This window comes from Lacerta agilis, chromosome Z (genome assembly GCF_009819535.1).
Source record: "Lacerta agilis isolate rLacAgi1 chromosome Z, rLacAgi1.pri, whole genome shotgun sequence".
Lineage (NCBI taxonomy): Eukaryota > Metazoa > Chordata > Lepidosauria > Squamata > Lacertidae > Lacerta > Lacerta agilis.
In genome coordinates this window covers 19743793-19767048 of record NC_046331.1, presented here as the reverse complement: position 1 = coordinate 19767048, position 23256 = coordinate 19743793, and the positions used below count along the sequence as shown (strand labels likewise).

Here is a 23256-nt window from a genome sequence, read left to right as displayed (position 1 = left end):
GACTAGACATTCTGTTTTGGCACCCACAGCCCAGGTCCCAGAAGCCATTTGGTTCCTAGCTTTTCCATCCCAGTTTCTAACATTGCTGGCCAATCCTGCTCCCACTACACCTCATCCAATCCTCCCTCCATTAACATCTCAATTCATCCCTTTACACCTTGCCCTACGAAAATATTCCCTTCACAGCTTGTCAAAAAATGCAATCTCCCTTTCACAGTTCATTCCCACAATACCCTCCCCCCCATTCCCTCAGAGCATGTCCAAAAAACATCTTCTTCTCACACTTTGCTCAGCCCACCTTCCCCCATAGCTTTTTTTCCAATCCCCCTTCTCTCATGCTCTTAAAGTTCACCCAACCCTGCATCACTTTAGAGCTTGTCCCATTCTCCCCCCCCCCCAAAACTTTGCTGGCAGAGGGAGAGGGGGGAATGGAGAAAAAATTCCTCTCCTTCATTCCACTCTCTCCCATCAGTGGCAGAAAGAGTGCAGAAAGGCTACCAGTCTTGGACACATTCATACTCAATCACCAGCACAACAATAAAGGAGTCCAAATATAATAGAGATATACTCTACAAGGGGTAGGGAAACCCATATGAATGGAAGTTCAGGATGATCTAACGCAGCCCTTAAACAGAGAATTCTCCAAGCCCAATAAACTGAAGAGGACCTTGGAGACAATCTAGTTCAATGGTCTTCCCAATATAGTCAATCCTGACCTAGAGTATTCCTAACAGATGGCTGTCCAGCCTCTGCTTGAAGACCTCTAGCCAGGGAAATCCCACAATTTCTCTAGCTCACTGGTTCCATTGCCAAGCTACTCTTATTGACAACACATATCTTCTCACGTTCAACTAAAATCTATTCTCCTATAAAGGTAAAGGGACCCGTGACCATCAGGTCCACCTATAACCTAAGCCAATTAAACCTAGTCCTGTCTAGATCAAGGTTCTGCTGTGTGAGAGCCCTCAGTCTTCTCTTCTCCAGGCTAAACATACCCAGTTGTTTTTCATACCCTGACCACCTTTCAATGCCTTGTGTGATTTGATTGTGCAATCCTGGATTACACACTGAATATTTTGCTAATAGGCATTATCACATGGGCCACCTATGGGTCCAGCGAGTAAGTGCAAATGCACTTCCACACCACACACAGTCAACAAGATCCCACAGATCAGCTCCTTGTTGCCATTAAAATCCGACAATAACTGACTAAAACTTTCAAAGCAGCCTTTCCCCTGAATGCCTGCTGAACACACAAACCGCGGCATTTCACATGCAGGGTCTAAACTTTGAGGCTAGTGTAGAAATTTAACAAAACTGCTGCAGCAATAAGCCTCTGGACCAGTTACACCTGCATCCACACACAGAGCTCAAGGATGCAATGGAATCAAATAAAATAAAGCCCAAAGTGACAATGGATCACCACTTACCTGTTAGATTATCCAAGTAGAACTGATACAGTTTACACTGAAGAGGAGTCATTCTAACAGCCAGAACATATTCATATTTTGGTGGCAGGAACTTTGTTAATGCTGTATAATCTTTCCTCTGTAAATTGTAAGTATTTTTTTTAGTGTGCCATAGAATATTGTTATATAATAGTACAATTAGCAAACCAACTAAATATTGGTCAGCTCCAAAATCTAAACTACAGAAAACAAAACTTGGTGAAGGACATTTTTAATGTAGGAATCCACAATCCAGAATTCAAATGTTTATCACATAATAATGATAAAATTTTGTGCTGGCAGCCTTGTGTCCTACTATGTGGCCCCCTTGACCCCTGTCCCTCCTGGCTTACTAAATCCGGCAGAGGTGGGCTGGTGAAGGGGTGGCCCCTGCTGCACTGAAAGAGGCAGTGGTGCAACTGCTCCTAAATAAACCAACCCTTGACCGTTTGGATTGGAACCGCTATTGGCCAGTTGCCAATACCCCACCCCCATTTTAGAGAACATGGTGGATAGCGCTGTGGTGGGGCAGCTGGAGGCATTCTTGGAGAACACTAATTATTTAGCTCCGTTCCAATCTGTGTTCAGGTCTGGCACGATACTGTGTCAGCCTTGTTCGCCCTGATGAATGACATTTGCTGCATAACATCTGGATCAGGAGAGGCAGTGTGGTCCCTGGGCAATTACCTGGACATAGTAGTGAAATGGATGAGGGAAAACAAGCTAAGCTTGAATCCTGGCAGTAAGGAGGAACTGTGGGCAAGCAGCTCCTCTATCTGAGAAACTGATCAGTTGCCAACCCTGGATGGAGTTACACTTTCCCTGAAGTTCAGAGTTTTGAAGTGCTTCTGGAACCAGCTCTGACACTGGAGGTTCAGGTAACCTCAGTGGCTATAGGTTCCTTTTACCAACTGCAGCTGGTTCATTCCTGGACCTGGCTACATTAGTTAAGGCAATGGTTACTTCAAAGACTAGATTACTGCAGTGTGCTCTATGTGGGACTTCCCTTGCACTTGATATGGAAACTGCAGTTAGTGCACAATGCTGCAGCATGACTGATGACAGGAGTGAGGCCTTGTCAGGTTATAACATCTGTGCTCAGAGATCAGCACTGGATGCAGCTTTGCTACTGGACCAAGTTCAAGGTGTTATTATTAGGATATAATAACACCTTGAATAACAACTGGGGCCAGTTTATGTATGAAATTATCCCACCTCACAAGTGCCCACTTTGATTGGCAGAACTGGCACTACTACAGCTACCACATCATACCTGTTCCACAATTTTAAGAACTCACCAATCATATAGTGTAGCAACACCTGCACTTTGGAACTCCCAGCCTACTGAACCCTTTTTGGTGCCTGCTAAAAGCATTCCTGTTTAGACAAGCCTACCCAGATGTGTTGAATGTTGAGGTAATTTTAATCTGTTTTAGTATTTTAACTTTCTTTTTGTAAACTCTTTGAGGTTTTCTACAATCAATCAGTGTATAAATTTTATGAAATAAGTACAAAATTGTAGTTATTTTGATTTAGGCAATGGAACACATTGTAATTATAGACCACACATCCCTTTCCTCTCAGAATGTTTTACTATTAATTCTGTAAATCATAAAGCTGCATCCTATATTCCTTTATAAGCCACTGTGACTACTTATAGTGATTTTTCTTTTCTTTTTTCTGCAAATCCCCATTGTCATAAAAGAACTGAAAGAAGTGTATCTTTGGTCAATACAAATAGACAGAATTTAAAAGCTGTTAAAAGTTAAGTAATCCTTAACTCTCAGATTGCAAGGCATTAAAAAACAAAGATTCACATACCTGAACACATCCATTTAACATTTCATACAAGATGTGGGCACGTTTTTTCATCACCCTGACATCAGCCAGGGTAGAGTCCGCACACTGACCATTCTGGATGGGATTTATAAATCGATTTCGGAACTCCTTAATTGACCCAAGCAAATTCTCCTTGATAAAGTTAACCATGCAGTGATCTAAGGAACCACAAATTAAACTTTAGCTATATAGATTTCTATGCCAAAATAGCTCCCATGAAATATTTTTAAAATGCATCATGCCATTTCCTATTAGGCAAGCAAGTTCAAAAGAAAACGGCTTAAAGGGCCACTACAATCTTGTACTCTGCATACATCAATACTTCTGGAAGCCCTGGAAGGTCCAGCTAGGACTCTCCTCTTTGCCTGCTGCAAAGCTCTTCCAGGCATCCAGTTCAGTCGCACCATTTATGAGCAGGTGACGCCCTCCAGTCCCTTGCTTTCAAGACCTCCAGTGTGCATATTGCAGAAGCAGGCAGGAGTTGTGTACACAGGGGAGAGCACATTCTGTGGGACAAATAGAGTTTATGTGTGTGAGCATGCATATTGGGACTCAACATAAGGTCATTTGAATCCTGGACTTCCGGCGAGGACGCCATCGCGGGCGGTCGTGGGTCGCTTCAGCAGCGAAGCGACTCAGGCCGGCCCGGGGGTAGGAGCCCCGCTACCGCAAAGCGGGGCTCCGCTAAACCGCGGGTCGAGCGTCCCGCGGCATGGGCTCTCCGGCGAGCCCGCTATGGTTCCGAACCCTTCCCCCGTTCCCCCTGTAACCTGGCAGAAGGAAAATAAAAGAAGCCCGTTGGCCGTGAGTACGTGAACAATTGAATTTATCTTTGACATTTGGCGCTCCGGGAGATACGACGGAAAGGAAGCCCGTTTTTCTCCCTTTGGTGGAAAGAAAGTAACTGCTTTGATGGCGACTGCTGTTGCAGTGATGGATACAATGTTTCGATTTTGACAAGTGAGACTGATTAGACCCCTATTGGGGGACTTAAGTTGGTGGGAATATTTCTTTCTAAAGTGGACAGAATGTAATCTTTTCGCCCTGACTCCAGGGAAAATGGCTGCGGAGACTTGTGATTGAGATGGAAAAGTACTGTGACTAAGATGGAAAAATACTGAAACTTGATACCCTATGCCCACTTCTACCATGTTGGGTTTCGTTTTCAAGCTGGTTTTAGACTCTGGACTGACTCACAAACAAAGGATTATTTTTTTGAAGTTAGAATTGCTAAACCAGAAATTAATTTTGCTGAACCAGGATGTTGCAGAACAGTTATATCCCACAGGAAAGACCATTCAGAACATTGTTAAAATGGAAGAAAACCTTGGCAGAGAGCTAAGGGGAATTATTGAAGAACAAAGTATAATGCTTTTGCAACTCCGAGAAGAAGAAAAGTCCTGTTGGGGTGGGAGACCCAGGATGAGAAGATTTTTTATATCCAATTTCTGGGGTGAGAGCCCAGGAATGATGGGGAAAAGATTTATATATTTACAATTAGAAGAGGAACGGAATTTTGAACCGGAGATGCTGGAAGGTGATGATCTGCGTACCCTGATGCTCCCTGTAAGGACTGTTGTGGATTATGTCTGGAACTGTGGACTTATAAGAAAAGAGGACATTCTGAAAAATGGTTTTGGTGTAAGATGGAGGAACGTCTGGGGGGAGACCCCGAAATGGCGAAAGAAAATGGTTAGAAAAGGGATAGGGTGAAATGTATTAAGGATAAAATTAGGATGGTTTATTATGGTACCCTGAAGCCGGTGTGTTAACATTTTAAGTTTTTGAACTAGAGAAGAGATATTTGATTTTTTTTTATTAGCAGCAGTCTAAGTGAAAGAAGATGTATGACATGATTGATATAAGAAGTAATATGTTGTGTTATGAAGCTGTATTATTAATTATCATGAAGTTATATTTGGAATAGATTTGATTTAAGTTAAGGAGTGATAGATTATTGTGAAGTAAAAACAAGATTTTAAGAAGTATGTTTAGTTTTGATTTTTAAATGATTTAATTTCAGAGATGAGAAGTTATTAAAGTAAAATTGGAATTGGAACCAAAGGAGAGAAAACGGGGGAAGTCACCTAGTAATGATTCGAACAAGAAAAGTTTTTTTTTGTGTAAACAAGAAAAAGAATTGTTGGTGTATTTGTATTTGTTTTATTATGGTTTGATTGTTGGGTTTGTGTTTGTGTTTGTGTTGCTATATGTGTTATGTTGTTCTTTGTTTTGTAAAAACCAATAAATTCTTTACAAAAAAAATAAAAAAAAATAAGGTCATTTGAATCCTGCCCTTCCATGGCACAGGATTGTAGGCTTGCCTGCTTTGCAGACTACGTCAAACCTGGTAAGTATACAATGCTTGCATACCCATATTAAATCACATGAAGTCTATTGCTAAACAAAGACAGGGAATAAACCTAAGCAAAGTTCCCTCAAGTATATTTGATAAATGTGGTAACACTGTGCAGGTAATAACAGCTGAAGCAGACACATGTTTAAAAAAACCCACGCACTGTATCCAACCAAGTTTTGCTGAAAGTAGACCCAGTAAGTTTACTGGACCTAAATTAGTAAAGTTTAATAATTTCAATGGATCTACTCTGAGTGTGAATGACACAGGAAATAACTGAATACACCTGAGGATTACAAGTGAAGAAGAAAATCAAGGCTTCAGGAATACTCACTTCCTCATATTAACAAAGCTTTTAAATTTTATTTTACTGAAATCACTGACATATATAAAATAGATGTTCAGGCAGGAAAGAAAAAACTGAGGGGACTGCACCTGGCTCCAAAGTTCTTTGCTCTACTGCCTCCATCATGTGTTGAGGGATGATACCCAACCCATTCAGGTCATCAGGAACCAACTCAAATTGTACTTACATTCTATGAGGTTGTTTTGCAATGGAGTTCCTGTAAGAATGATCCTCCTCCTGGACCTTATAGAATTCATAGCTTTAGAAACAGCAGAAGCTTCATTTTTCAGTATGTGTCCTTCATCACATATGACAAAGTCAGGGCCTGGTTTAAAAAAGGGCAGGGGGAGAGCCTACTTTGAATCTTGCTGATACCAAGAAGAAATATTTCACAGGCTTCTTACAAACATACAGCTTAACTGCCACTTCTACTTTGATCCAGAGGTAACTACACCTACAAAAGGGAAGCATATGTGCAGTCTTTTGATGTGGCAAAACATTCACTCATGAGAGTCCAGGTGGAAGATACCCATTTCCAGTCTGGAAAGAGCAAGTTCTCTATCTGCCCTGTACTGCCATGGCACCTCTCTGTGCTCAAAGTAAGATCTTGCAAGGAATTGCTCGTGTGCAACAGTTTTAAATGTGCATAATGTGACCCTCCTGAGCATGGTAGAAGATTACTGGGTATTTCATATTAGCTATGATTTTCCTTGACATTTTCTCAAATAGAAAACAAGAGGATTACCTTCGGTACTTTTTAATGCTTAAAGGCCAGAAAGGCAAGAGAAACATGACAATCACAACTTTAATAGATATATGCAAGAAACAACATCACTTGATCCAACAGCTTATTGAACATTATGTGTTGGTCCACGGGTTACAAAACAGAGCGTTCTGTAGCAATTCCCTTGAAAAGTGTCCCAAGAAATTAACCATGCAGATTCTCTCTAGCAGTATTTCTCAATATGCATTTATAATTCCAAGCTATACCACCATCTACTGGAACCTAGAAATAAAATCAAGCTTGAATATAATCCTGTAAAAATGATAATTCTCCATAATTAATTTTCAGCAATATCTGAGTCAAGTTAGCAAGATGGGAAACACCTTGTACAAAACTATGACTTGCAGTTAACCATTTATCCAAGCTGAAAGAAAATGCCGCCTGGAAGATCTATTCAGTACATTACCCTTACCCTACAGCGGGGGTCTGCAACCTGCGGCTCCGGAGCCGCATGCGGCTCTTTTACACCTTTGCCGCGGCTCTGGGGCGGATACGCCTGTCCGCTTCTCCAGCTGGCCGGCGGCCCGCCCTCCGGAGGCTGAGGGTGCTGCTGCTGTGCTGCTCTGCTCATGCGTCGTGCCTCATTTCTGCCAGGGCAGGCGCAGCAGCAGACAGCAGCAGTTTCCCTCCAGAGGTGTGGCTGCTGCTGCTGGTGTGGAGCTGCTGCTGGCTGCTGCATTGAGGCGACAACGAGGTAGGCAGCTGTGGGCTGGGCCAGGGGCGGCGGGTGGTGGGCGAGGGCGAGGGGGGAAGCCCTCCTTTTAAAAATGGTCGAGGAAGCTGCGCCTGTTTCCCTGCCGCTGCCTCCTTCACTCCTGGTTCCGCTCGCAGCCTCAGACCGCGCTCTCGCGGGCACGCGTCTCTCTCCGCCCCGGAGCAAGGCCAGGACTCGCCCTTGCCCGGGACCCGCGTCTCAGGAGCCAATGGGTGCATGTGTCGCGAGGGGGCTTGGAGGCTCCTAGGAGCCCGAGCACGCACAGCAGGGACGTGGCTGCTTTAAAAGGCTGCATGGAGGAAAAGGCAGTTGTGCGTTCTTCCGCAGCAGCGTCGAGCGGAGCCGCCACCGGACCTCACCAGGCAAGGTTAGTCACGTCGCCCCCGCCTTCCAGGGCACAAAGCTGGGCTGGCTGGGCAGAAACCACCGTCGAGCTCTCTGCCTGCCGCGGGCGGGGGGCTTTGCAACCCCCCAACGAGTCCCTTGGGGTGGGGGACTGGGACTGGGGAGGGGGAGTCCTCTGCCGCTGCTTCCTCAGGTGTGTTGCTTAGGCTGCCGGGCGGAGCGCGGGAGCGCAAGTTGGCCGCCTGCGCCGCGCCCTCCGGCTGTGGCCTCTCCAAAGTGGCCTCTCCAAACGCGTGGCGCAAAGAGCGGCGCCTTGGCTTTGCCCCGGTTTGGTTGGGCAGCCTGTGGCTGGAGGAGATCCGGGGGATTCCTCCTCGGCGGCTGAAAGAGGGGCTTGTTCTCCCGCGCTTTCTTTTCTCCCAGTTCTAGGTCACTCGACCCACAATAGCACTTCTTTAGTCTCCTTGCCGCACGCGCTCTGGCAACTTTTCAAGCTCCGGCTTGTGTAAAAACTGGGAAAGCTTTCTCTCGCTTCCTTCCCCCCTCCCCCTCTCTTGGATCTGTGTTCATGTGCAAAATCTATCGCCATTGTCATTAAGGGGGCAGGGAACTCCCCTAAAAAGGTTTGAACACTATGAACTACTACCGCCACCTGTATGCAAGTCAGCACAAACATCACAGGCTTCTCTGGTGCAATTCTGTGCTTTATTTAGCAAGAGAGGAGGTTGGAAGAGGTGAGCATAGCCTCTGGTCTGGAATATTAAGGGTAAAAGACACTAAGATTATTGTAAAAGCCAGCAGTCTTCAATTAGACATGGGACAAACATTTAACACAAGTGTGCAGTTGAGGACTCATTTTAAAAAACAACAACAAATCAAATATTTGTATGCTGTTGCAACCCACCTTGGATCAGGCTGTGACCTGGTAGTGGTCCCCAGGTTGGATAAAAATGAATGATTTTTTTAAAAAAAATCAAAAAAATGGATTTTTTTTATTTAAATCAGATTTTTTTTATTTAAATCAGATTTTTTAAATTTAAATCGGATTTTTTTAAAATAAAATGCAGTGTTATATTTGTTTTAAATGTTGCAGTGGTTTTGCGGCTCCCAGTTTCTTTTTTTTTCTTCAGAAACGGGTCCAAGTGGCTCTTTTTGTCTTAAAGGTTGCAGACCCCTGCCCTACAGGTACATGTTAGCAGATGGGCAGTCATCAGGTGACAAGGCAGCCTTTCAAGTATTGGAGGGAGGGTGGACAAATATATGGGGGAAACTAAAGCAAAAACAAAAACAAGGCAACAGTTCCTACATACTCAGGGGACTCCCTTGGTACACAGGAATGCATATAGATACAACATAGTCACAGAAAAAGTAAGGATTAAATACAACAGACTACAGAGAAAGATTGCAATCCTCGATCTAAGATGCTATGCAGAAACATCACCATAATACAGAAATAAACAACCAATCAGATATAGACGATCAACAAAATAAGAAATCCCAAATGTATTACTGCAGCATTTCAAACATCATCATTGTTCCAGGAATTAATATGAAACCCCAAAACAGTCTGACAAGAAGACTGTGTGCTTCCAAGATATATGACACACTGAGAAGGGAGAGAGGAGGAGAATGGGAGGCAGCTTCTGTTCTGGCATGGTTGGAATTCTTCTTGGGAAGCTAGAGAACACTGCAGAGTTGTGTTTGTGTGTCGAACTCCAGCAAGAGGGACCCACTTTACACATACCTGCTTCCAAATATGTAATGGATGAACTACCTATCCATCAGTCCCCTGCAACAGAGGAAGCCTCAAAGCGATCTGATCACTGTGACCAATTCACTTAAAATGATTTGTGTAACATTCTGGCTTACCTGGATTAACCAGTGCTTTGTTAAATATTTCCTTGAGTTTCCTGCTCTTCACATTTCTCCCTTGTGCAAGGTTACGGTACATCTCATAGCCTATGATCATTACACCCCCTTCATCCTGCCATCTTTGGAGCAGATAGCTTCTCTCTTGAGGGCGTTTCACTGTTGCTAGTTCACAGACCTTGTGAAAACAGACAAAAAAAAAACTGAATTTCCACGCCAACCAAACATGTCATTAATGTACTTGCAGAATATTAAATATTGAAAACGCTCATACTCAATGGATAAACTTCTCACACATTCAACACAAATGTTACTGTTTGCATTTCTTAATTACATAATTTGCCATGATTGAAACTGAATGTACCCTGAAGTCCAGCATGAATTATACATACCTCAAGTTTCTCATCGTCTTCTAAGCCTTCTTGCCATTTCTCAAATTCATTCAACCAATTCAGGGCTGTGTTCAGCGGACAAACAACAAGAGCTGTCCTGAAATCCATCTTGTCGCACAACAGAATAGTATGAAGAAAACTAACTACCTTCAAGAGAGAGAAAGTTAAAAAAAATCACCTTTAATATATGTCTTCACATTTTTATACAGAAAAATACAGCTACAAATATTTTTTATTAATGTGATGACTAACGGGGCAAAACTAGTTGATCTTCATAATGAATTATTTATTAGGGGTTTGTGTGCAAATAAAAGCCTGCCTCCTTGTATTAAGCTTGCTGCGTGTATTTGCTATGCAATCAACTAATTTTGCCTTCATCCAATATAGCTGTTCAGTGGACAATCTCTCTTGGTAGTTAACTAACTGACAGATGTTTGGGTGTGAAAGGGGGCTTATGGGTGCATGTTAATCCATTCAAAGATGTACAACTTTAGTGTAGAAAAGCCCAAGGAAACTCTAGCACTTAAAGATATACTTTGTATTCAGGTTGGGAGAAAAATACTACTAACAGAGGCAAGAGATACTCCGTCAAACACTCAGCCATCCAAACTTCTGACTGTAGAACAACATATGCATAGCCTTTTACTCACTTATTGGGCGCAGTCCTGATATTTTCCTATTATGTTTTCTCCCCTGCAAGGTTACAGCATTTTCACAGTACAGAATGCATTTTGTTATACCTGGGGGGAAATGCAGGATTTCCCTAAGACAGCACACCATCACTCCTGCTATAAGCTGTGACGGGAATGTGCGTGCCCAGGATATTTTGTGAGTTATTTCTTAATTTTCTTTTTTAGTTTTTTATTATTGTTTTATGGGCTAGGTGTTCAATGATTGTAATACTACAACAAAAGGAGCATTCTTTCAGTAACCAACACAGCTATGCTATCCTTCTGCCACTGTTCTTTTTTGAAATAAGTATCATTGTGTGTGCATGCACACACAGTGTTAGAAACTCAGATATGTAAGCTAGGCACCAAATGGCTCCTTAAACTAAGGTTACAGTCACCAAAATGGAATTCTAGCTGCCATTTTTGGGTTAGACAGCTATATGGTCTTACTTTTCAAATGATGGACTGACTGTGATTGATTCTCAGTTAAACATCTGGCTAGTTCAGATGACAACCTTGAGCTAGGTTAAGAACTGTGAAAACTTAAAAGAACTGTGAAAACTCCACTTATATGCTGGCCTATTCCTACCTCTTTTTCTTAATGATGACTGCCCCTGCTCAGGCTACACAGAAAAAGTGTTTTGGTTCTTCAAATTCATTCTGATTGTGCAGATAAAATATAATGGATAGAGTTCTACAAGATGTGGTACTGGTGTGTGCAGTCAAGATACAAGAATCCCAAGGCATGCACCTCCTAATGGTGGAGATATCAGGTGCCATCCTGGTGCCCAGGCATCTTCACTTGATCACAAGCAGTCAATAGCCACGTGCAAAATGCACCTGGCTAATTTCAAACAGTGTGTGTGTGTGTGTGTTTAAAGTCATGGTATGTATACATTCCCATGCTGAAGAGGGAATGAACTGCAACACAGATGCAATATGTCACTGTAGTATAAACAGAATGTTGGATCAGCACAGGTGAGGCTAAAGTTCAAATTCCCAGATCAACTAACAAGCTCACTGGATGAATTGGGGACAAGCTGTTTTCTCAGTCTTACCTACCTCACAAGATTGTTCAGAGGATAAAATTGGATAACCACCCTTCATGTAAAGTGTTTGAGGCCCTTGGAGTAAGGGTGGTATCAAGATGTAATAAAATCTCTCCTCCCTGCACCAAGCTATTCTCCCTACAGTGACTACAAATAAACTGGATATTGTATTATTGCCTTAAGATGGAAACTATAGTAAGGCTAAAAAAGGTAATGGGAATACACACACAAACAGACAGGAGAAGGCTTTTACATTTACATGATGCTGCAGCTTTCACCAAAGCTGGAAGGAGCAAGTTCTATCCCTGCCAACAAATCCTTGAAACATACCTGCAAGGTCTTTCCCAGACCCATACAGTGGGCAAGAATGCATCCAGAGCCTGCAGATTTCCTTGTTTTTTTCACAGATTCACAACAGCAATCCCACATAAACTGTACACCTAGAAGTAATTTTTACAAAAGATCCTTAAAGAAATATTAATACTCTGCACTAATTTTTTTTAAAGCAGCAATAAACAAGCATTATTTCTTGTTTTGGCTTATGATGGCAGTCACAGAACACTGCAACATCTCTCTAAACCTACCAGTTAAAAAGGTAAAACTCATAGAAATCCACAGTTTTGGGGGCAAAGCTCCTGCCACTGTTTCTTACCATCGACTTGATGTGGCTTCAGCTTTGTAACTATGTCACGATGAACTTGTACTATAGGTTCTTTGGTTTCTTCATCTTCATCTAAAACCAGCTTAGTTGTAATTGGACATTTCAATGGTGTATCTTCTAGTTCTATCACCTGGAAAGATTTTTGTGTGCAATTAATTCAATCTGTTACAGAAACAACAAAGCTACTCAGAGCTAACACCAGAATAAATATTGTGAAGCCTTACTTTTTCAGTTGCAAGGAAATGGATTTATCCCAAGATATGAAACAATTACTCTGTATTTGACAGGGAGCATTCCATGCCAAGTCTACAAATGAGGCTTGCATCATAGTCATGGACTTCATTGGAAAACTGCAAATTGGTGCTTCATATGTGTTTGGGGACAGTTGGAAAATGGAGGCACTCTGGTCAAAAGAAATGAGCTAAAGCATAAATAATAGTTAAGCTAGAAATGAAAGTGCCCTGGGTTAAATCTATATCCCGTTTCTGGGGAATGCAGTAATGTCTGCTTCTAACCTGCTAACAGTTGCATCTTTGAATAATTTGTTCCATTCAACAACAGGAGATTCTCTTAATCACAAGCTAGCAGACGTAATAAATAACAAGATGAAAGATTAAAAAGAAATTATTAAAAGATGATCCAAAAAGAACTCCCTTAAGAGAATCAAGTCTTTTTGTCTGCATTATCTACTGCATTAAGGTGGGACAAACTAAGGTGGGGACGCTTGCAAATGGGTGACACAGGAACTGTGGGTATGTGAGTAACCTGTAATTGGGATCTCTTGTATTCACCCTAAAGTGAATGTGACACCATTCTTGCACAAGAACAAATCCTTCTTTGTTTTGCTACCCGTTGCCTAGTTATTGGTCTCTACGAGATAACGAACCTCCAAAGTTCCACACTGCGAGACAGCCCCAAAACTTTGGAAGACATTTTGAACTAGACAAAATTACCAACCAAATCCTCGATTTACATCCAATCTTAGCACTCTTCTCGACTGGAAGTGGTAATAATAATGGAGTTCAATATAGAGAATTACTAGCAATGTTACCAGCTGCTGCCCAGCTGGAACTAGCTACTCATTGGAAGGGGCTTTCTGTGCCCACAGAGAAGGAATGGTACAAAAAGGGGGGGGGGCAATATAATATGAACTTTTGACCCAACACAGGCAAGTCATTAAGGTGCTTTACAATCAAGCAGTGTGTAAATTTTATGAAATAAATAAAAATTAAGTGATATGGGCCAATTTTGATGTTACATGGTTTCTCTTCATTAGGTATATCAATAAAACTAATAATCTCCCTGGGCCACCAGTGTCCCAAACAACATGACATGACCTCTAATAATGAGAATGATGACAGTAGTACTTTTTATGGTTATTTACATTTCATTCAGCAGACAATCTTCATACATATTTTTGTGATTTTGTATGTATACATTTTGTGTAAAATTTTCTAATATACCTCTACAAAAATTCATTTAAAAAAGAAACAGCAATAATTTTGAAGAGTTCATTGTTGAGGGCAAGGGCTATAGTTCAGTGGAATAACACATGATGTGCATGTCTATGTTGCTATGTTCAACCCCAGTACTCCACATAGGGCTGGGTGAGAATTCTGTCTGAAACCTTAATGAGCTGCTACCAGTCAGTGTAGAAAACACCAACAACCTTAACAGTTCCATATTTTTACAAAGGATTGGATAATCAAGAGGTTGTTTTTTTCTTAAAAGTTGTTAAATACATTCAACAAGTGTTTTCTGAACATTATTGTACTTTTCGCACATATGTACTATCCAGCTTGTGTTGCCCCACTGACAGAAGGCATCCATGAGCAAAACAGGGAAGGGGGCAATTTGGGAGGATTCATCTGGTCTGGAGGACAGCTGAAAACTGTCCTCCATAGGAACAAAGGAAGCTACTTGAGATCAATTCAGGCTGCTAAGCCATCTAGTTCAGTATAGTTAACACTAACTAGCACTGGCTGTTCATTTTCAGACAAGTTTTCCTAGCCCTACCTGGAGGTACCCCTATTGTTTAAAATATCAACTAGAATGGGCTTGGGTAAATAAAAATATCGTAAGCATACGTCTGAAAGAGTAGATTGTTGGTAAGAGTAATAATAATGAATACATTTAAAATGTTTGTAACATTTTACAGTTCCTGGGAAATGCTATTGCACACTGATTATGATTCCCCAGCACCAAAGTGTTCTAAGCTAACAACAAACAGACTAATCCCTGATGCCCTTTGTATATAATAAGCAAACTTACTTCTCTTAGCTTCTCCCTCTCACGTTCCCTTTCCGCGATGCGCCGTCTTCTCTCTTCCTCTTCTTTCAGAGCATTCTGAGTTTCTCTTCTAAGCTTATCATCTTTAAGTATCTTCCGTATTTTTTTCCTACCTTTCCCGGGAGATTTTGAATCATCATTATCATCATCAGAATTACTCTGTCAAAATCAGAAGAAAATACTGGTTGAAAGTCTACCATATTTTCATACATGTTGATGAGTGTTGTAATAAATAGGAAACAATGAATAGTCTTGTAAATAATAGTCCTGTAAAAAAAGCTACTTAATATTATTTTTAATGGTGCCAAATATTAGTAGTGTACAATACATGGCAACCATAGCTGAATAGAAGTGCATGAGAAAAATGTTTGGCTAGTTTATTACAATTGTATTTACTTATTCACATGAGCACTTACCAAACAAGGATGCCCTTACTGTATTTCAGAAGCACCCTAAATACCCCAAAGTTGCAACACAAACTGTTTTTGAAGGTCCTCCTGTTTCAAAAGTGGCTTGCTATGCAGTGTAGGACAAAAAGGAGGGAATCAAAAGTAAGACGTGCAACAGTGGCAAACTACAATTTATATTGAGTACAACAATTGCAACGTGTAGCAGTAATAAACTCTTTATGGGGGATATTTAATTCTTTCAGAAGCTCCCCCCAAAATGCTACCATATAGCAGTCGTATCAAAGCATATTCTATTAGATACTACCAATTGAATCCAACCATTTGTCTTACCTGAATGGGTGTTACTTCGCTACCTATTGTCCAAGGCAGAAAACAGGGTTCAAGGCTGCTTCCTGCCCTCATTCAATCCATTTTCTGACGAGAATGACACAGAGCCAGAGCAGATGATTAACAAAATGAATACTGGAAGAAGAGAAGTCAACTCATGCACAAACAAACTTGAACCAATAGACAAAAGACATGGACCTTGGCAAAGGAAAGAGCCTACATAGATTTGCAGCCCACCCATAGAAGGGTGTGTGTGTGATGGTGTGACATCCATGAAATTGACTATTCAGGTGAGACCAATAATCCACTTTCTATGGGTGGCAATCCATCACATGGAATGACATTCCCAATAGCTGGGGGGGCAGTGGCGGGTGTATGAATTAGATCTGCAGAAGCAACTGTTGTAGAAACTTGCCACCCAAGACAGGCATCTGCATGTGCAAATTTATCCAGTTTGTAATGCTTGGCAAAAGAGTTTGAAGTAACCCATGCCATGGCCTTGCATATGTCCTGAAGCAAGGTGCTGGTCACAAAGGCCACCACAGCCATAGCCGATCTAGTAGAATGGGCTATGATATTTGAAGACACAGGTAAATTAGAAGACTCATAGCCAAAAGAAATACAGTCATACCTCGTGTTGCGAATGCTGCAGGTTGCATTCATCATGGGATACTAATACGCCGAACCCGTAAGTTACTTCCGGGTTCGGTGGTTCGCGCATGTGCAGACGTGCAAAATTATGTTGCGCGCATGTGCAGAAGCGCAGGATCATGGGACAAGCATGCACAGATTTGGCGCTTCAGGATGCGGCCTTTTCATGTTGCGAACGGGAGTCCGGAACGGATCCTGTTCGTAACCAGTGGTACCACTGTACAGGCTTTCAGCCAACAAGTTATTGCAGTTCAAGAGACCTTCTTGCCCAAGGTTTGTGGATGAAAGGATACAATATTCTGTGCAGTTAATATACACCTCAATTGAAGGCCCAATTGACAGTGAGGGAGTGCCATGCCTTCTCAGGATCAAGAGGATGACTTAGATTTGGACAGAAAGAAGGCAAAAAACTATGCTGGGTTGTGATGAAAAGCAATAATTCCCCTTGCGAATGAAAGCTGGATCGGTTCAGAGAACCACAGAGTCTTTGAAGACACAGAGATGCCAGTCAGTAGCCAGGGGTTCCAGGTTGAAAACACACAAAGCTGATGTGATGGTGAGGAGGAAGAGTACCTTAAAAGAAAGAATTCCTAGAGGAACAGTGTGATGCTCAAAGAAAGCCACTGGAGAGCTTGCAGCAATTTGTGAAGACTCCTTAGATGGAAAGCAGTGTGCTACAGGAGGCAAGAACAGGAAGGCATCTTTCAAGAAGCACTTCATCAGTGGATGGGCACCAAATGAAGGAGCAGCCAAGTCAAAAGTCACAATGGAGGAAATGGCTGAGACGTGACATCTAAACGTATTAAGCTTCCAAGCCAGTTTTCAGATCACTGGGTAGAAAAGACAGCATTTGTTGAACAGTAACTTTGGCTGGAATTACACCTTCAAACCAGCACCACTCATGAATGGTTTACTACATGCTCTGGTATCTTCTATTGGTCAAAGGTCAATGGTATGCTAGAATAGTAGTCCCCACCTATGCAGTCTGGAATGCTTTAGATGGCTCCACTCAAATGCCAGGCTGTCAGGCCCATATGGCACCAGCAGTACTGAGGCCATTCCAATCACTGCTACCTGAATCTGGGCCAGAAATGGAAGAAGAGGAAAGGCAAACAATAATCAGGGGGTGGGGGCTAGGTAGACAGGGCACTGATGCCCAGAGCACCTTCTACTTGCTACCTTGCACTGAACTTTGGCAGCTGAGTCTTCTGAGGTGTGGCAAACAAATGCAGTTGTTCTAAAAACTCACCCTGGCAATGGAAACCCCCCCCCTTAAAAGACTGGCATCTGGCATGATCAGAACACCTTCTGGATCCCAAAATGGGACCCCTTTGCTGAGATGTTCAATGGAGGTCTACCAATAGTGAGAGGCAAACTGACAAAGGAAGGTAAAGGAGCTTGTGCTGAGAGTTGGCAGTATGGAGCTGGTATGACAACAGGAACCATTGGTTTTAGCAAGTGTGGTGAAGAGTCCAAGATATGACTGGGATGGTTGACAGAAAGAGGCCTTGAGCCAGCAGCTAGGCTGCTTCAAACAAGGTGAGAAAAAATAGTGAGAAATTCAGCCAGGGGAAGGGAGAAAAACCACAGAATAAAGGTGAACTTAAAAAAACAAAACATATGATCAAGGGAATAAAAGGCTAAGATACAGTGGTGGAGGAAAGCTTAATAATAGTAACACACTCAACCACTCACACAGGTTAGAAAAACTCACAATGGGTCCAAGGTCAGCAAGTACAAAGACAGGCAGGCTAAGTTTAGAACAAAGCTGAATATGTCCACCCCAAGATGAAGGCAGGAAATGGACTGAATGAGGGCAGGAAGCAGCCTTGAACTCTATAGTCATTTACTTCCTTGGAAAATAGGTGGCAAAGCAACACCCATGTGATGGCCTGTTGCCCATGGAAAATACCAAAATTATAAGAAAGCCTTGTAAGAAGCTGCAGCAGTAGAGGGAATATGAGGAATGGTGGTTCTACATTCAGGGTGAAGCTCAGTCATTTTTGCCACTGCCAGGAAATACATTGTTAAATTCAATGTTGTTACATACACAGAAAAGAAATATTACTTTTGTATGCTGCTATTTCTGTCATTATTTTGTTATTTTAGTCTTCCTGTTAATATGAAAGTTACAGGTGGGTAGCCGTGTTGGTCTGCCATAGTCAAAACAAAATCGAAAATTCTTTCTAGTAGCACCTTAGAGACCAACTGAGTTTGTTCCTGGTATGAGCTGAAGAAGTGTGCATGCACACGAAAGCTCATACCAGGAACAAACTCAGTTGGTCTCTAAGGTGCTACTAGAAAGAATTTTCGATTTTGTTAATATGAAAGTGTTCCTGAGGTTTTAGATTTTGTGATGTATTGCCGTTCTCCTTGGTGTAAGCTGCTTTGAGCAACTCATTTTATTTTTGTGTGTGGAAAAGCAGCATATAAATAAAATGATAGTAATTTATTTCACAAGAATAATAAAGAGAAGCCAGGATCCAAAGAGCTGCATAGGATCAGGCAAAGGACTTACAGCATCCTACGGAATGACAGTTCTGACTCCCTCACTCACCTTGAAGAGCTGACCCATTCCTCTGCCATACTAAACTTTTTTTAGAAACTCTCTTCAGGTTTAAATGGAGTTTGCCTTTTACTGTGGGGAGAGGCGCTATTTGACATGTGCACTCTAAATCCTCAAGGCCACAGAACCTATACCTTGTTCTCACTGGATGAATCCTCCTGTACTTTTATGCGTCTTCTTTTCTTCTTCTGCTTGTAACTTCGTTGATTTTCTTCTAATTCAGCTTTCTTGGCAGATCTGAAACATTGAAGAGGATTCACAGATTTTCTGTTCATGGATTTTCTGCTCAATTACTACTAAACCAACAGATCCAAAACTGAACTTAACCATGGAAATGTCATTTTCACTTCCTCTGCCAGATGATTGAATATATCATGCATCAATTTGAACACAAGAACTGTAGCTGTTGTTCCTGCTCCTTGTTATTAACTAATTAACTCCTCTAGTTTCATCTGCACCAACATTTCATAATGAAGCACTATGGTGATGGCCTCTTTTCCTATGCTCTACTAAAAAACTAATGACTCAGATAACCAGGAATGCACTCCTGCTTAAGGAATTAAGAAACTGATAGTTGCAACAAACTTGAAATTAATGACCCCTTAATAATGTTTATAACTCAATGAACTGTTTTGGTGTAAGAACGTAAGAACAGCCCTGCTGGATCAGATCAAAGCCCCATCTAGTTTAGCACTCTGCTCTCACAGTGACTAACCAGATGTACCAATGGGAAGCCGCAGGGATGCGGGTGGCACTGTGGTCTAAACCACTCAACCTCTTGGGCTTGTTGATCAGAAGGTCAGCAGTTCAAATTCCCGCAATGGGGTGAGCTCCCGTTGCTCTGTCCCAGCTCCTGCCAACCTAGCTGTTCAAAAACACAGCAGTGCAAGTAGATAAATAGGTACCACTGCGGCGGGAAGGTAAACAGTGTTTCTGTGCGCTCTGGCTTCCATCAGTGTCCCGTTGCACCAGAAGTGGTTTGGTCATGCTGGTCACATGACCCGGAAAGATGTCTGTGGACAAAAGCCAGCTCCCTTGGCCTGAAAGCGAGATGAGTGCCACAACCCCATAGTCGCCTTTGACTGGAAATAACCTTTTCCAATGGAAAGCCAGCAGGCAAAACACAAGCACTATATAGCACTGCAACTCCAGCACTTTATATTCACCTGCAATTGCCAGCACTTTGTATTCAAATCCATACTGCCTCCAGCAATAGAGGTAGAACATTCTGTGCTAAACTTGTGGTAAATTATTCATATTAATGAACTACTTGTTGACTAATTGTTGACCTAATATTATGTATTGCAGTAGAAGAACATTGGTCTGAAGAGATTTAAGGGTTGTCAGTTTTACAACTTAAGCTGAAGATATATTAAATTTTTAGAATTGATAAACTGCTTAAAACTCTTAAAAATCTACAACATAAAAACATTATGCAGTATCATTAAAAGCAATATGGACAGTAAAAACAGTAGAACTGCAGTATACAGTGAAATAGTAGTACAGTGGTACCCCGCAAGACGAATGCCTCGCACAACAAAAAACTCGCAAAACGAAAGGGTTTTGCGATTTTTTAGTTGACTCGCGAGACGAATTCGTCTATGGCCGTGCTTCGCAAGACGAATTCGTCGCAGTACCACTGTAAGCTGGCTGGAGCCGCGCCGCGCCGCGTTTTAAAGCTGCAGCGAGTGAACAGCAGCGCTGCTGTTCGCTCGCTGCAGCCTTAAAGCACAGCGCAGCGCAGCTCCGGTAGGAAGGGGCGCCGGCCGATCGCGCCCGCCATCTTGGGTGGACTGCGCATGACCGGAGCCGCGCCGCACTGCGTTTTAAAGCTGCAGTGAGCGAACAGCAGCGCTGCTGTTCGCTCGCTGCAGCCTTAAAACGCGGCGCGGCTCCATTGCCGGTCAGAAGGGGCGCCGGCCAATCGCGCCCACCATCTTGGGTCGACTGCGCATGTACAGACATGCGCAGTCGACCCAAGATGGCGGGCGCGATCGGCCAGCACCCCTTCCGACCGGAGCCGCGCCGTGTTTTAAAGCGGCAGCTTTTTAAAGTGAAGTACCTTGTTCTAGGACGCTGATCATCTTCAGATTCACTGACTTCTTCACTGACTCCAGATTCATTTGCTTCCGAATTATCTGAATCCTCACTGCTAACTTTAAGGTTAAACAAAAATTGGTATCATAATTGCTGCATCAGTAGCAAAACACTTGTAGTTAAGTACATGACCATTATTTATCAACATTTTAATAGAAAGCCAATAGAAGTACAGTTGACTCACATCTTGCATGCAATTAATTTGCAAATTTTCAACTTTATTTACCGGTATTTTGATCCTGGAACCAAGAGAATTCAGTTTGTGGCAAAGGGCAAACAGGAGAGAGGGTAATAAGAGATTTCAATCCTTTCACCAACCAGTTACCTACTCCCTGCTACTAACCTTGCAACTGCTTAAATACTCAGCTTCACGCAAGCCAGCCCGCAGCTGAGAGCAGGAGTAATCTTGTAACCTCTGCACCTGGAAATGTAAATCTCTGGAGTACAGAACCAGCTAAAAGCAGAGACTGGACCACTATTACGATTTTTACTGTTTTACTGTTTTTTAATTGTTTTAACTGTCTTTAATTTATGTGGGGTTTGTCCAGATAAGACTGAGCAACTTGTTGGTGGGTAGTTCCCTAGATTGGATGGATGGGATGTTGCCTGCTCTTGATGAGGTTACACACCCTCTGATGTAGCTAGTACTTCAGCTTGTGGGTACATATGGATCCACTGTTGTCACTTGTGGCACAGGTTGCCTCAGTGGGGCAGCATGCCTTCCACTAGTTTCAGCTGGTAACCCAGCTGCACTCCTCTCTAAACAGGAGTAGCCTAACTTCTGTTGCGTATGCTCTGGTAACCTCTATATTAAGGTGGTTTCGAAACTTCAGCTAGTGCAGAATTCAGTGCCCAGGTTGTTCACCAAAGCAAGATGGTTTGAGCATATATTGCACATCCTGGCCCAACAGCACTGGCAGCCAATTACAGTGGTGCCCCGCTAGACGAAAATAATTTTCGTCTAGCGGGTTTTTCGTCTTGCGGAGCGGCAATGACAGCCGCGCTCTGCAAAACGAAAAAAAAAAAGACGAAAATTTTTCGTCTTGCGAGGCAGCCCCATAGACTTTTTCGTCTTGCGGGGCAGCCTTCCGCTAGACGAATGCCTTCGTCTAGCGAGTTTTTCGTCTTGCGAGGCATTCGTCTAGCGGGGTACCACTGTAGTTACTGGGCCCAATGTAAAGTGCTGGTTTCAACCTATACAGGCTTAAACAGCTCAGGACCATTATACCTCAAGGATGGCCTCTCTCCATATGAACCCTTAGATCATAAATTGAGACCTTTGTGTGCCTCCTCCACAAAAGGAGTATTCCACAGAACTGGACCGATGACACAAAATGGTCAGTTACTCATTGTTGCCAAATAAGCCTCACCAACTCAGGCAACCCCTGAGGAACCTTGGACCTAACCTCTTCAGGGCTTTAAAAATTAAAACAAAACCTTTAGGTAGGAGATGTCTGGCCAGTTGAAATCATACAAATCAAATGCATGGAAGGTAGAGAGCTCAAAAGCATTTTTTTGCACAGGCTTTTCCAGCCACAAAGAGCTTTTAAGCTTTCAGATTTGCTTACTAGGCTCTGGGAGGCTCTTCTAAGAACTCAAATGGCCCTGAGAGATTTCGCAGAACCTGCATAAATCTTCCAGAGCCTGGGCCTTGCTTCAGGGGGTAGCACTCATTCAGTGTGCCGGCTCCAGAAGGTATGGGTGGCCATGTGGGTATGTTCAAGGGGTTCTTTTTAACTATATGTAATTTTGACTACATCCCCAGAATGTACCCACCCACCCCCACAAGTTGCAAGTCAACTGTAAAAATATGTCCAATGTTACAAAAAAGAACAAAAAGAGAAAAGTAGAAACTGTACCACCTGCTGATCACACACTGGCATGTTTCAGAAGAAACACTTATTTCATTATTTAAATGTGGATGAAGAATAATGAGGGTTTAGGACTTCTGAGTTTCTAACGAAAAATAGGGGAAAGGGACTAAGAAAAGAACAGAAGATACTGCTGGTATTTACCTGTAAGGTATTTCAGAGGTACTAGGACACCACCAAGTGGGTATTATGATCCTCCACTTGCTTGAAGGCCGTTCATTTTTTTCCTACCTTCAAGCAAGTGAAGGATAGTGGCATCCTAGTGCTTACTGAGTAAAGATATAAAGCTGTTTCAACAGGTATATTATTTTCAGTGCTATCTAAAATAAAACTCATGCTAAAACAGTTCAGCAGAATTAGGCAGAACAATGAAATGAAATTATCTTATTTGTATAAAAATAAAACAATAGAAGCAAACAGTAGCAGACAATACCTGACTTTGGTAAACTTCTTTTTTAATTGTGAAGAAATGGAAGAAAATAAACAGAGAAAGTGACACCGGATGCAAAACACCAGTGCAGTCTCCATCTGCTTGCATTCATGCCCTCTAAATACTTATTAAGGCCAGAA

The 23256-nt window shown here is 42.4% G+C and overlaps 1 protein-coding gene across 3 annotated transcripts in view; it reads right to left on the bottom strand.

Moving 5' to 3' along the window:
- ATRX (ATRX chromatin remodeler) overlaps positions 1 to 23256 on the bottom strand; it is a 91970-nt gene that overhangs the window by 29056 nt on the left and 39658 nt on the right. For all 3 annotated transcript variants that reach the window (XM_033137008.1, XM_033137007.1, XM_033137006.1), the window contains 10 exons: positions 20781 to 20874; positions 18853 to 18955; positions 14747 to 14923; positions 12467 to 12605; positions 12145 to 12254; positions 10095 to 10241; positions 9703 to 9880; positions 6177 to 6314; positions 3270 to 3445; positions 1431 to 1548 (listed from right to left, as the gene is read on the bottom strand). In XM_033137008.1, the coding sequence (XP_032992899.1) occupies positions 1431 to 1548; positions 3270 to 3445; positions 6177 to 6314; positions 9703 to 9880; positions 10095 to 10241; positions 12145 to 12254; positions 12467 to 12605; positions 14747 to 14923; positions 18853 to 18955; positions 20781 to 20874 (1380 nt within the window). The remainder of the gene's footprint in view (positions 1 to 1430; positions 1549 to 3269; positions 3446 to 6176; positions 6315 to 9702; positions 9881 to 10094; positions 10242 to 12144; positions 12255 to 12466; positions 12606 to 14746; positions 14924 to 18852; positions 18956 to 20780; positions 20875 to 23256) is intronic.